This window comes from Sardina pilchardus, chromosome 17 (genome assembly GCF_963854185.1).
Source record: "Sardina pilchardus chromosome 17, fSarPil1.1, whole genome shotgun sequence".
In the NCBI taxonomy this organism is placed as follows: domain Eukaryota; kingdom Metazoa; phylum Chordata; class Actinopteri; order Clupeiformes; family Clupeidae; genus Sardina; species Sardina pilchardus.
In genome coordinates, this window is record NC_085010.1 from 25100732 (window position 1) to 25115731 (window position 15000).

The 15000-nt window shown below is 46.0% G+C and overlaps 2 protein-coding genes across 5 annotated transcripts in view; one reads left to right on the forward strand and one right to left on the reverse strand.

Annotated features, from left to right (window-relative positions):
• The window catches only part of LOC134062260 (stimulated by retinoic acid gene 8 protein homolog), a 17016-nt gene extending 14219 nt beyond the window's left edge, over positions 1-2797 (forward strand). For all 3 annotated transcript variants that reach the window (XM_062518222.1, XM_062518221.1, XM_062518220.1), the window contains exons 8-9: positions 736-847; positions 2443-2797. In XM_062518222.1, coding sequence (XP_062374206.1) covers positions 736-847; positions 2443-2529 — 199 coding nt within the window. In that variant the 3' untranslated portion in view covers positions 2530-2797. The remainder of the gene's footprint in view (positions 1-735; positions 848-2442) is intronic.
• A 5229-nt stretch (positions 2798-8026) lies between these two features.
• Positions 8027-15000, reverse strand: part of LOC134062582 (xylosyl- and glucuronyltransferase LARGE1) — an 80269-nt gene continuing 73295 nt past the window's right edge. For both annotated transcript variants that reach the window (XM_062518642.1, XM_062518643.1), the window contains exons 13-16: positions 10658-10936; positions 10162-10308; positions 8833-9028; positions 8027-8264 (exon numbers count right to left, since the gene is read on the reverse strand). In XM_062518642.1, coding sequence (XP_062374626.1) covers positions 8067-8264; positions 8833-9028; positions 10162-10308; positions 10658-10936 — 820 coding nt within the window. In that variant the 3' untranslated portion in view covers positions 8027-8066. The remainder of the gene's footprint in view (positions 8265-8832; positions 9029-10161; positions 10309-10657; positions 10937-15000) is intronic.

A 15000-nucleotide genomic window follows, 5' to 3' on the forward strand; every position in this document is an offset into this window, starting at 1 on the left:
ATTGGCCGTCCACACAAACGGCCAGGGAGCATGCTACTTGGCCAGCCCTGCATCTCATGTCCTCCTTACACAAATACACACACAAACACAAACACAAACACACACACACACACACACACAGCTTGTGCTCAGTGCAGGGCCCTTGCAATCGATACCCTGCTCAGCACTCCCAGTGCCTGAAGCTAACGGCTAATCAGCAGGACGTGTGCAGGCAAGGGATTCATGGCTCTAGTCTTCCTCCCCGACGCCTACGCCACCCCCACACTACCCCACTACCCATAATCCCTCTTGTCCTCTCTGCTGGCACAAGCGTGGTGGTTCTGTGCAAAATGTGAATTGAAGCCACCTGTCTTCATACTTAAGAGGAGTCACCGAGAAAAACTTGCCAACGCACTCTGCAGTTCGCTCGCTCTCTCTCTCTCTCGCTCTATCTCTCTCTCTCTCTCTCGCTTTCTCTAGCTCTGCAGATTAATGGCAAATGTACGCTCATTCTCTCCTTCCCACTTATTAACTTTTGATTTTTTTTGTACTAACAGCAGCAGTAATCATGCCTAAATTGCAGGCAGAGGAGAGTCGTAATGAAAATTCTTTAAAGAAAAACATGGTTTACCTGGTTAATTAATCCCTTTGCTGTATGACGTCAGTGTGTTGAGTGCACACACTGTATGCTGTGAGTAGCCACAGTACGTGGTGCTGCACATAGTCAGTGCTGTGGGTAAATGTGTGTGTCCACAGCCCTGAGCTGCCGCCATCATCCGGAGGAGATTTCGAGAGGCTGAGGGAGATCTACAAGGACATCATGGGTTTTGTGAAGGGCCACATGTCCACAGAGCTGGAGTTCACTGAGGTGGGTCTGCCATGTGTACTTGTGAGATTAGGCTATACCGTATGCATGGACGAAGGCTGTTCAGGTACCTATTTGTTGCTGGTGGAGCGTTAACTGTGCTGTAACTGCATCTTCTGTTATGTTTTGCTCCTTACAAGTTCACTCCGAACACAAAGATATGGTTTGCCCAATAATAGGAATTTTTAACAAGTGCATAAATAACATGCCGATTCATAGGTGCAACAACCAAGCTGGTCCGTGTAGACTTTGATTACATTGACAATAGCTGCAGGTTCAAACACACCTGGCTCCACCGGAAACACATAAGTACCTGAACAGCCTTCCGTTCATATGGCCTATTTAATTGTGCTGCAGACTACATACTTAGTTTAAATGGGCTCCAATATTCTTCAGAACGCTTATTCTAATTGCTGTTTTGTCAGTATTTCCTGAAGGATAGTGCATAAAAACCATCCTCATTTTAACATATTTCCACCAACTGGATTTTCATGGTCTTTTACTATAGTGTTTAGATCATCAATTGAGATGAAAAAATGGAAAAATAAACTCTGTCGCAGTTAGTTTTGGGTCAGACCTACCTTACTTTGCCTAGACTAATAGTGCCGCGGACTACATGCACGTTGTAGCCCTACACTCATAGCAACACTGCTGGAACCCATCAGCAATCAGCATTTCCCTGCAGCCAATCAGCGCTCTGTGTGTGTGTATGCACGCAGGAGTTTGAGAAGAGAGAGAGCAACACACACAGCTCACTGACAGCACCAGCGTCACAGTTCAGCTTTGCATCAGTCCGCGGTTCAGCTGTGTTGCGAGCTGTGGGCGGGGGGTCCGCACGGATCGTGCATCAACCTTGGACTGTTGCACCACTAGGAGTTGTAATTCATTTGAATTAAAACATGTTTCCTGTGTTGTGGTCCCACAGCATGAGTCATAGCCACATGTGGTGTAATTACACCTGTTAATGTTCCTTCTGAACTATATATATATATATATATATATATATATATATATATATATATATATAAAAAAGAGAAATAAAAAATATTACTTTAATATAAATAGTATTACCACTGTGTAACATAAGTGAGTAGTACTGCAGTTTATAGGGGTGCCTGAATACCTGATGCTAAGTTAAGAAGACGGTGAAAATCCAACCCTATGCTGGCTAGGTTTAATAGCGTGCCTCTCAACATCTCTCCTCGATCCTGAGTCCTCCAAGCTCGTTCCCACTGATCTATAACGGGATACACTGGATAGACTATCCCATTGTTGCTGCCCCATCATTCTCTATCTATCTAGATCAGTGAGGACGAGGATCGAGGATCGAGGAAGGAAGGGAGGGTGTATAAAACACCAAATGAGAGGCACCCATAGAGATTGTATGCACCCCATGGACATGCTGAAAGCATGATGTTTGCACTGAGGTTGTGCAACATTCCTCCAGAAAGAATGTACAACTATAAATAAAATGGACTGACTAAAATAAGTCGGTCTGTACACTCTGGAGAAGAGTCAGAGATGTACAAAATATAATGCACACTTTGAAAAATGCCCCATTTAATGAATTGACTTGTATACTGACTTGTATTTGTTAGGAGCTGTGCATGACTGCAGAGTACCAGGAGCTTTTCCTCAAGTGCGCAGAGAGCTTTGGAGAGCCGTTGCCGCCCCCGTTGCTATGACCCCCGCCAACCCTCTGCCTCGTTCCCTCTACTTATCTGGTGGATGTTGATTTTTTAAGAGCACTCGTTAATTGTGTTGTCGAACCCATCTAGATGATGTAGAAGTCCGGAATGTTAACAGGCTTTGTTTTTTTATGTGTTTTTTAAATATGTGGCCATGTTCACAACTAAATCTTATATTATGACGTTTTCCTCAGTTGATGTGTTGGCATACTTGTTATGTGTGGCAGCGGACATGTTTTTCTTAATAAATGCATCCTTTTGAAAACCTTGGAAACCCATGATTTCACTGCTAGAAACATCCCAATTTGTGTAATTTAGCAATATATTCAGCAGTGTCAGAATATGAGGGTTTGCTTTCATGTTTGCAGTGTTTCAGAACTCCTTATATTAGTGCATATCCTGGATAGCTGGTGTTATGACGTGTTTATCTGTCCTCCATATAACAATATACCATCAAAATGAATTTGCAGACGATACCAAAAATAGTGTCTCAATAAAAAGCATGCCTCAAAATTGGCAAATTGTTACATGGTGTTGCTCTAAGGTTGACTGAAATAGTGTTGCAAACCTCGGGAAATTTTGGGAGTGAGAAGTGTTGGCGTGGATTTTGGCCTGCAGTGAATAGTAGAGGTCTCAGCATGGGGGACCGCCTGTAGTGAAGCTTCTGGTAGTGCTCACGTCACCACACGCACACACACACACACACACGCGCGCACACACACACACACACGTCTATAAATAATGATCACAGCCGTCTGGCAACTTCTTTAACACCCCCCCATCTGTGCGGCGTGAGGGTGTGAGTGAATGGAATCTTTTGATCTGTACCGTGTAATGGACGCGTGTTAGCGTGTGTGTGTGTGTGTGTGTGTGTGTGTTAACACACCTCGAGTAGTAGTAAGCAGGACCAGAACTGTTTAATCGAACCATAAAACCATAAACGAACCAGCTTTACACCGTTGTCAGTCAGCGTAGCCCAAGTCTAGGCATTAAACTTTAAACTGTATTAATGACGCGCTCCTCCCTCTCCTTATAAAACTTTTAATAAGCCCCTCTGATAAGAGAAATGATGTCTGGCCACCTCAATTAAGAACGCGGGACAGAAGATGGCGGTGACGGAGGGACAGGCACGCACAGTGAATGCGTCGAGGAGAAGAGGAGAGGAGCCTCGTATCATTAGCACTCAATTCAGCCATTTTGCGACGCTGCCCGACTGCCAACCCTGGGCCCGTATCTCCTCCCGCTCACTTATCTGGTGTCGGTGTGGAGAGCCTCGGCAGTGTGTGTCTGTAGCCCCCATTGTGTGTGATAGTGTAATTACCTTGCAGGAAAAAAAAAAGCAAGAGGACCCGCTGTTCTGCCCAACATCCTCCAGGGGGGATATATATCGCACACTGGCCTATTTAAGACAATGACAACGGGCAGGAGATATAAACATTTAACACCCCCATCTGGCTTTATTATTTTTTAACATGTATTTTCTTTTAAATAATCTATCCTTTTTGTCTGTATTTCTTTCTTTGGTCGCGTGCTTACCTGATAAAAAAAAAAGGGGGGGGGGGGGGGGGGGGCAGCATGGAGTTTTTGTTTGATGGTGAGTGGAGTGTCTGTGTTTTGGATGTAATATAATAACAAAGATCCTTAAATACCCTTTCAACCGTCTCTGCTAATAGTAATAGGTGAGGTGGATCTGTGCACATGTGTACCACCCATAGAGAGAGAGAGAGAGAGAGAGAGAGAGAGAGAAAGATGGAGAGAGAGAGGGAGGGATGGAGAGGTACCACCTGATGCTGTGCATGGGGACTAGAGATGTGGAGGGATGCCAGAGGACTGCAGAGAGACTGGCCTCTGGTGTTAACCTGCTGTTGGGCCTGAATGTGTGCAATCTTGCTGAGCCCCTTGGAGTTGTGTTGACTCCTGCTGCTGCCTTTTTTTTTTTTTTTTAAATAGCTGGACACAAAACAAAGGGAGGCACAGCATGGCTTATTTCGCTTTTTTAATTCAGGTAGCAGCGTATCTCTTTCAGCTCTGTTCAGACAAACAGCACATACAAACACACACACACACACACACACACACACACACACACACACACACACACACACACACACACACACACACACACACACACACACACACACACACACACACACACACACACACACACACACACACACACACACACACACACACACACACACACACACACACTTCCCTGTATTCAAAGCCCACTTATAAACACACGCACACTCTAATTGTCCACTCTACCATATAGGTGCAGTAGGTAATTGTCTATAATTTAAAATGCGTTTTGTGCCCATACATCACTCAGGCAATTTGAAAGGCACAAGGAAACGACAGGGTTCTAATTATTTCAATGCATTCTGTGATTAAAAAGAAAATGCAAATAAATTTTCAAAAAGTCACGATGCTGTGAATTTGGAATTGGTGTCACTTGATAACCTGCCTTTAGAATGATTTAATTATTCTGCGTTACTCTGAGTAGGCCTATATAAGCATTTTATTCATAGACAACAACAAAAACTTCACACTGCATCTATCAGCACACAGCACGGAACTCAAAATATGCACACTCACACACACGCATTTTGACACACCTGTCCATAATACGGTTCGCTCTTCCTGATGCATTAGCCCATGAACACACCTGGGACAGGTAGATCTAGCCAGGGAAGCCATGCATGTGGCAGTGAGTTGACCTCTGCCAGGAACACATGTCACACGCTTTCTGGGTATTTGTAACTTTGCATAATCCCTACCAACTGAATCATAACCAACTTCACTGGCCAAATACTGTTGACACATAAAAGGAATTTTGGCTTTGGCCATTGGTCATTCTCCAGAACATAATTCTACCATTCACATAACACAATACAGCGGCACATCACCTCTGTAACAGACTGCATTATCACTAAACCCAGCTCACAACCGACTATGGGTGCCTCTCCTCGATCCTCGGTCCTCGGTCCTCCAGGCTCGTTCCCACCGATCTATAACTAACACTGGATAGACTATCCCATTGGTGCCGCCCCATCATTCTTTGTGTAAATCAGTGAGGAGGACGAGGACCGAGGAAGGAAGGGAGGATGTATAAGAGACGAATGAGAGGCACCCTATGTGTCCCCAGCTCAAAACAGCACGATGTCAAGTGTCTGCACCAACCAGGCAAGCAGTCAGGACAGGACACACGTTTATTTCAAATCAACACGTCGAGGGGCCTGAGAAAAAAACGGCACCTGTGTGTACTCTGTCGGCCTGTTTATCCAAAAATGATGCGGCTAAAGAAATGCACAATTGGGGGAGCGCTGCTGGATGCCAACACCGCATTCAGGCCGGCGTTCCCATGACAACTCGGGTTTGAGGGCAGCTTGAGGTCATTTGAGCCGGAGGTCACTGCCACTCATCTCCTGTCATGCACAGGCTGATGTCATAATTCTGGTTAGGGGGCATATGGTGAGCAGTGGATGGCTGCCTGACTGCATCCGTACAAACGGCTAACCTGGATGGTCTGCTTTGCTCTCCCATCACAGTTTTCAAAAGCTGTGCCAAATGGAAATCTGTCCAATGGCCCATGTGATTGCTTGTTGTTGTAGCGGGTTACTGTCGCCATACAAAAGCAGTCGGTGTGTGACCACACCAAAAAACGAATGGAGCTCCCTTTCCCTTTGGCAAACCCCCAAGCCCCCAGTGAAAGCTTGCTCATCTAAGAGCTCTTCAGCCGAAAATGGGTTTTTAAGCTTTGGAGGGAAGAAGGCATAAGACCAACCCCCCCCCCACACATGTCCAGCTACAGAAAAATCGCTATGCCTTCAGGTGGACTACAGAAAAAAATCGCTATACCTTCAGGTGGACTTATGCGCTACAGACAGCCACATCTCAATCACTGCCTTTGACACTTCCGTAATATTCATTTTAAACACTACTGCACCCGTTAATATTCCCTTTAACGACGTATAATACTCTCTCACCTCCATACTCCACCGCTACTCTGTGGAGTTAGTGCAGTTCTGTTTACTCTTTTTTTTTTTAGTTAAGAGATAGACCTGTAAACATATAATTACATAACACTGATTTTCATTTTTGTTTTTTTAAAAAGGTAATATTCATACATGACAAAATGTCATGTACTGTAACAGCCATTCCAATTGTTCTCTTACAGGACGATGTTCCAGCGGTACAGAGACAAAGAGTTGTCTTCTAAGATTGTCCAAATGATGTATCCATGTTGTTGGAAAATCTTAAAATAAAAGTTTCAAATGAAAACACACAAAATGAGCCACACTTTTAGTTTAAGAAAGTCAGTCAAAGGTGGTACAAGTACTTTTGTCTGCTGTGTTGTTTGATCTAACAACTAGCAAACATGAAACAAGAGAGCTCAAATGAATCCAAGATGGCCGGGAGGGCTTTTGGAAAGAGCAGTACGGAATCTGTCATCCGCTTTCAGACTCCGTGGCCCATTTCCCCCAAACTAATTATGTCCACTCCTGTCTGGCCGTGTCTTTTTCGGGATATCATTTTGTCGGCACATGCTTCTGCCTCTCGTTTCTTGGGCCCCGTGTCTTCTCCCGCTCTCTGTTTACCCTGGGCCACCCGTCAAATAAATGGTTCTGTTGCGCTCGTATGTTCGGAATTGCGTTCGCGGCCGCGTGAAGAAATAATGCAGCAGAAAATTGCCCAGATGAATGAGCACAGGCGCCTTTTTTTTTCCCCCCTCTCTGCTGGCCCTCTCGCTTACACACACACACACACACACACACATACGCACACACACACAAAGAGGCAAAATGACTTTTCAAGGCTTCGGCCTGAGCTCTCCATTAGCGGGGAGCCAGGCATTCTCTTGAAGGCATGGCTGCATTTATCCCAGCAAAATAACAGCTGGGTGTCCGCACAGTGGTGCCCGGCCTCGCGGTCACACACACACCGAGAGTGGACGCGCTCTGGAACAACTGTCATCCGTCACCGACTGTCATCTCTCCTCAACCCGCGCAAACCACCCCCCTCCGCCCCTGCCACTGCAGACCCCCTCAGTAAATAAATGATAGTCCAGTGAGCAAGTTCCTGCTCTATGTTCCGACTTTGACCACCAAGACATATTATACTGTCTATATATATATATATATATATATATATATATATATATAGACAGTATAAAAAGACCTCCAATATTTTTTGAGGACACATTCAACAATTGTCTCTTCTCCACTGACAACACCACTTCGGTGAGGACGGATAGCACTCTTCCTGGGCGGCCTACGCTCACGTTGTCCACACGGATCACACGGCCCACGAAGAGGCGGTGCGCTGGCCTCGCCCTACGGGGGAGCCGAAACGGGGTGGACGTCAGTCCGAGGGGCTCCAGGTGACTCAGCGGGATCTTTGCAAAATGGACTCGCTTTTTGAAGGACGACTATTCTCTCCTTTCCAAAAAGGCTCTTTTTATTTTCTATTTTCTACTCCGTGGTCTTTTGTGGGGGGGCTGCGTGGCGAAGGTTTCGGATGGATGGGTAGAGCTAGCTGTTGTTGTCGGCCGTCATGTACTTGAGCGCGGCGAAGCCGTAGCGTCGAGACATGTTCTGCTGGAACTCCTCCTTGAGCGTCTTGAGGCAGACGCGGTACTGCTTGTTGGAACGGAACTTGGTGATGTCGAAACTGGGCGCGTGCGGCATGTGGATCATGAAGGCGTTGGGCAGGACGATGAATTCATGCTCCTAAGACACAGACAAAACAAAAAGAGGCTCGTTTAGAATAAGCTGTAATCTGTAAGCTGCTACAATGGTTTTGGGCAAATGAATCGCTTGACAAAAAAAGAATCAGAATGTATGAAGCAACTCAGATGCAGACAGACACAGCGATGGTATACGGTATAGCTCAGCATAGACTAATGGTGCATTGGTATAAGGTAGAGACTGTGTAAAGTCAAATTATTTAGTATTATGTCATACATGTAACATAAGCTCATCAATGACCTGTAATCCCATTCATCATCACTGGTGTAATTCTCAAAGGTCCATTCAAATTCCCTCTTTTTTTATTATTATTTTTTTCTTTTTTAGTTTAGTTTAGTTTATTCATGCTAAAATACAGAACAATACAAGGACACAATACAACACGATGCAAACATCCAACATGCAATGACAACAAGAAGCATGAAACGGTAATCCCTAAGAAGCAAGAAATGCTTATAGCGGGAACCCATAAGCACAAAAGCGATCAAAGAAATTAAGCAGCCTGGCAAGAACTTGGATGGGCACATCCCCCAAACAGTGGGCACCTCACCTGGGCGTCCAGCTCCATGATGTGGGCCACCTTGTTCCAGCCGAAGCCCACGAATCGCCGGTCGTACTCCGGGGAGTCCCTCCTCACCATCACGTACGGCTCAAAGTCCGACTCCCACTGCACGCGATAGGGCGTGGTGGCCGTCCGCCATTTGGCAAAGTTGGTGGGGGCGTGGCCTTTCGTCCACACGTGATACCTAAGAGGAGACAGAGGAAGACTAGCTGATACTGACACCATCACCCAAACAGCCAAATAGGAGAAGTTGGACTCAGACACAAACATGATCTGCATAAGGTAGCACTATACTGATATCACCTGGTGGAAAAAGGGGTGACACTGTGACATGGGTATTGTGGACTGATGAATGAGATTAGTGAAGTGGTTTATTTTAAAGCTAAAGACTCTGCAGAGTGGCTATTAGATCTCATGCTAGTTGGGGGGCTACAGAGCTAATACCACATTCCGGCCCAAGTGACCACAGGAAACCCAGGGTCAAGTCAAACCCGAGTGGTATCCTGGTCCCATCACATATCTCTCTCTCCCGCTTGGTCACTCTCTTCACTGTTCTATCCCATGAAAAGGCATAAAAGTCCCCAACGAGATAACAAAAAAAGGTCTAATAATGGTTAAGTAATGATGATGATTGCTGTTTGACTTCATTTTGGCATAACCGAAAGCTATGCATTAGTTAGTAGATTATCACATCGTCTCACACTATTTGAAAAAGTTGAGTTGAGCCGAGTTGGGATTTATGCATTTCATCAGCGGGATTCTAGAGAGACGATTCAATTAGAATCTTTTTTTTTTATTCTCAAGGCAACATTTGTCACTATGGACTACCTTCCACTGCGGAATTGCAGCGTCAAGAAATTAACATAGTTTTAAATGTGGAATGCACTGATGACCGAAGAATATTACTTTCCCTTGGCTCGCACTTGGCCTTAAATATATAGGGGAAAAAAACGTCATTATTACAAGTATCCTTCACCGCATGCCCTTTGGGATTCTTATGAACAAGTTCTACTTCTTGTGGACATTGTGTCCATGAACTGAAGAAAAAAAACAGCTTCAGTTTGCCATTGAAACTTTTGAGAAGTAACTTTTCTCTTCTTAATACTTTTCCTCCCTCTCTCTCTCTCACGTAATCGGTGGCCCTGTAGAGCTCCGTGGTCTTTGGCACTTGCATTCAAGCTTTTATGCGCTCGTCCTTGGTATGTGCATTCATGTTCAATAGCAAGAGTGTGATAAGAGTCACATGGAACAAACGTGTCAGAGCAAGGAAGAGGGGGAGGGAAAGAGAGAGAAGGAAAGAGAGATGTTGGCTTTTACCTGAAGGTGAAGAGAGTGCCCATGTCCAGCTGGGACAGCAGCTCAGCTTTGGATTTGGGGTAAGACAGGCGGTACCGGAGCGTCTCGAACGCCGGCACCACTAGAGCCTTCTTGGTGCTGCCCATGTCCAACTGCACCACAGACTTCCTGGTAAGGGGGGGCATGAGAGGACACACTGAGCGTTTTTCCCACAGACCTCTTCTGGAACTTTATTTTGAACCCACATACCCCTGACCCCCCTCCCCCCTTTCTCCCCCCCGCGATCAAACACTCACAACAACTCCGTGAACTTAAAGAAAAGACTTAAGAACTTTCAGCCCCCCCAAAAAACACTCTCTTCATCAATCTAGTTGAAACAAAAGAAAATCCCTAAAAATAGATGAAAAAGAATAGATGAGAGAGATAGAGAAGCTTGAGAAGTGAGCTTACATTTGAACAGATATCAGAAGGCCTGCGAGCTACGCTCTGCATCTGGGATTGAGCCGGAGGCACTCACCTGAGGTACTCGTACAGGCCGTACATGGGCAGGAAGTCGATGTCGGACAGGAACATGTAGGGCGTGTTGACCTGCCTCATGGCCACGTTGCGCAGCAGGTTGACGGGGTAGAACTGGCCCTCCTTGTAGACGATGTGGTAGCCCACGTTGCTCCTGCTCATCAGCACCTCGGAGCCCTGGGCGTAGCGCAGGAACTGCTGGGCCTCGGCGTCCGACAGGTAGAGAGCCAGACTGATGGGGCCCTCCCAGTGCTTACAGATGGCCTCCAGCATCTGGAGCCTACAGTGCGCGCACATACACACACACACACACACACAAAGAGTAAGTACACATACACACACACTTTGCATCAATAATCACAACCCAGAATTCCCCCAGTGTTTGACCAGTTCACTCAGGATAGATCAATCACTATCCCTTAGATAGATAAAAGGTTAAAAAAAAAAGGTTTGCATCGCCATCTCATACTTTGCACTTTGTAAACTACCTGCTCAAAGTAAACACACACAAAGCCAACGCTAACAGGTAAATGCGGAAAATTCTCAAAGTTCAAGAGGAGCCAAACCTTCATTAACACCACCTGCTACCACTACTACGATTACTTCCAACGGCATTACTGTTCAGGAGCACCGATCAATTACTGTGCAACACAAACCAGTTTTGCACCAGCGCCCCGATTAACAACCAATGTCACTATTGACCATTTAAAAAACAGAAGCCATTACCATTGTAATGGCCTCTACATTCATTATCGACTGTGGCACAGAGGTCTGGAGGTGCACTGGGATGCATTGCACAACCATTACCAAAGCAAAATTTACACTCCATTAGAAATATTGGCTATTATGGTTCACTTAGGCCCTTAAATAAATAGAATTATGATTAGCGTTTACAACCTGTGTGAGCCGACGGCCGAGACTGGCGACCACCGAGGCGGGACGCCGAACACACTCCCTATAACGGAGAACGGGGAGCCACCGGGAGCGGAATCAGGTCGGCTCAGCTCAGCGGCGTGACGTGAATAAACGGTTAAGATCGCATTAGCACTCGTCAGACAACATGGGAAACATCTGATCATCAGCAGTCAGGTCCAGTTCTGCTCGGTATCACACACCGATCCTCTTCCAGTTCTGGCTGCCCTTATCAATGCAAGGGGTGTGTGTGTGGGGGGGGGGGGGTTGTCCGGCCTCCTCAGGCACTGACCTTATCAAGTCAATGAAACCCGTAGCCCCGCTCTCTGTTTAATGGGAAGCTGTGGCGGACCTATCGCCCGAAGGGCCTGCGCCTTAGCCACAGCAAGCCAAACAAGAGGGCTGAAGTGTCCACTGTTTATTGCTGATCACAGCGTCCATCTGCTGGAGATTAGGGCGTAGGATCGATTCCTCTTCAATCCCCTCCCCCCCCCCCACCCCCCATCCACCCACCACCACCACCACCAGCCCCCGTCACTGTAATCTCAATTTGTGCTCATCAAAGAGCACGGATTCCTGTCAGCGACACGGCAGTTTATCGGTCGGCCGCGGTTAGAAATGAAATAACCAGCCGCGGCGCCATAGCCGGGCCTGACATTTGAAATCTAAAAATCAATGTTGTGGGCTTGCGGAATAGCCACCCATTCAATGACACTTTGAGGAGAACGAACGGCATCGTGGCGCTCTTATGTCCTGATGTATATTTATGAGAGCGCTGCCAGTGTGGGGTGCGAGGCATCCTCCTCAATGAGCCTCAGAGGGGGATTTCATGGGGCTGGCTGGGGCTGGGGCTGGGGCTGGGGCTAGGCTACTTCCACACCGCTACTGCATAAGCAGCTACTCAAAGGGATCAAAGCTCTCTTGCTCGCACTCTCTCTCTCTCTCTCTCTCTCTCTCTCTCTCTCTCTCTCTCTCTCTCTCTCTCTCTCTCTCTCTCTCTCTCTCTCTCTCTCTCTCTCTCTCTCTCTCTCTCTCTCTCTCTCTCTCTCTCTCTCTCTCTCTCTCTCTCTCCAATTGCTCGCACTCTCTCTTTCTCTCTCTCTCTCTCTCTCTCTCTCTCTCTCTCCTCTCTCTCCTCTCTCTCCTCTCTCTCCTCTCTCTCTCTCTAGGGGGTTTGGAAAATCAGTTATCATTACGGTTTATTCTGCAAACGGCCTGTGGGCTCTCAGTCAAATATCAACACCTTTGGTCCATTTAGCAATTAGCACTGCATAGACGGCGCTTTTAGCATCTCACAACTAAACACGGAAATGGTGTTAATAAAACAACCCCCCCTCTGCAAAATAAAAAACAGGGAAAAATTGGTTGTGAAATCCTCACTGTGCCAATGTTCATTATTTCAACAGCTCCAATGATGTTACAGTGTGCACAAATCCAAGGTCTCTCTGGATTGACACAAATTTAAACAAGTATTTTTTTTCTTTTTTGCCTTTTCATCATGTTTGCCCAAATAACCTTGAGTCACTCAAACAAAACAAGCCCTCCTACTACTACTACTACTGCTACTACTACTACAAGGCCGGGATCTTTGAAAACAGAAGTGCCGCACGGAAACAATGATCAACTTCGTCCCCAAATCACCTCGGAGACCAGGCTCTCTCCTCACAGCCGGGCATGTTGCGGACTTGATCAGCTACTCGCTCCTAACTGCACAGATGCCCCCTCTCGAATGGAAAACACAAAATAGAGCGGATTAGCATATAAACAGCTGGGCGTTGAACTCCCGGCTACACTTCCTGGTGAAGGTGTTCTTCACAGATGGAGGTCAATATCTGGGTTTTTAGCCTAAATGAATCTCACTGCTGGAAGTATATAGGGAGAGAGACTGGGGAAAACCTGTTAAAGGGAAACGCCGAGGATTTTTTTTTCTCTCCATTATGTAGCAATGTTCTCCACCGGTTTATGAACAAACAATACCAGCTGCTTTTACATAGAGCAGCTACTCTGGAGGACAGTAGTCCACAAGCACTTCTGTAAATACTGGCAAGTATATCATCACAGCAATACACTGCCAATACACTACTTAAACTGTAACTATAAACAATATGTTTGTGATAATTGCAAGTGCTTATCATAATTGCAATTGCAAAGGATGGTTTGTTTGTTTTTTTAATGCCATTTTCTACAGTCTTGCAGATGTTTGACACCTTGGATTACTATCCATGATGAGGACTTGCCCAAAAGACTCCACAGACTCTCACTGACTGTTTTGGTACAGTACGTCAGGGTTGCATTGTGTAAATCTGAAGAGTCACTGGAGATCCATCTTAATTCTACACGAAAAAATAAAGAAATAAACACATTGTTTATCATTAAAATGGGTCAGCATAATGTTTCCCCTGAGACAAACTATGCGTGGGAAAGATAAATGACCATTCAGGAGAAGACAAGAGAGAGCGAGGAAGAGAGCGAGCGTAAGTATGACTCTCCGCTTCATCATGTTCATTCCCAGTCATCACTTCCGAATCTGATTTCATTAATGTTCATCAACCAATGGCCTATACAGACCCGCGACACCTGACCTTTCCTTGATTGGACGCGGCTGAAGCAAGAGGTCAACAGCTGACCTATCAGAGCACACGGCCATCTAATGAGAGCCGGCCTCTTTCGTTTGAAGGTAAAGCAGGACGAGGTGGTGAATGCCAAGTATGAGTGAAGGCTGTAAAAAAAACCTCCGTGTCCGTGGTGCACCATCATCTCAGATGTTATTAGCACAGGGCTGTGCCAACATAGCACTTTCGATGCCGCACTTCCATGCAATCAAAATTAAAGGCTCTGACCCCAAATCGCTGCCTTTTTTTTGGAAAAAAAAGAGAAAAACTTGTGGAGATGGATTTGCTGCCAGGAGCTATCTGTTATGTTGTATCGTCAACAACCCCCCTTTTTTTTATGAGCCATGATGAAGCTGCCTTCGTTTTAATTGTGTTTGGCCCAGAGCTTGAATATCATTGCATCTCATTAAAGTTCCCTGTAAGAGCATCTCTGGTTTATTCAATGGAAACTTTGCTTACACTGTTAATTAACTGAGACAATAAAACTCATTTTGTTCAGTCGGTGTAAATAAATAAAGTAGCTATCGCTTGTCTGGCATTGTCTTTGTGCCGTGCAGTGCCGTGCCGGTCCACCTTGGGAGACCCAAGTTTTGCGGTTATTGTCAAACACAAAGGACAAATGTTTTTGTCTGTCGACAGAAGAGAGCAGAGAGACCACCAAATTAGGTCAGACGACTCGAGCCGCCCACTTGGCATGCTGGGTAAATACGACCCGGAGCATGATTGACCGTTCACCTGCAAAGGCGGTCCAAGGGCGTCAGTGACACCCGGGAGAAATGTGCGAGGCGAGAAGCTTCGGAGAAGAGAGAGACAGCAGAGA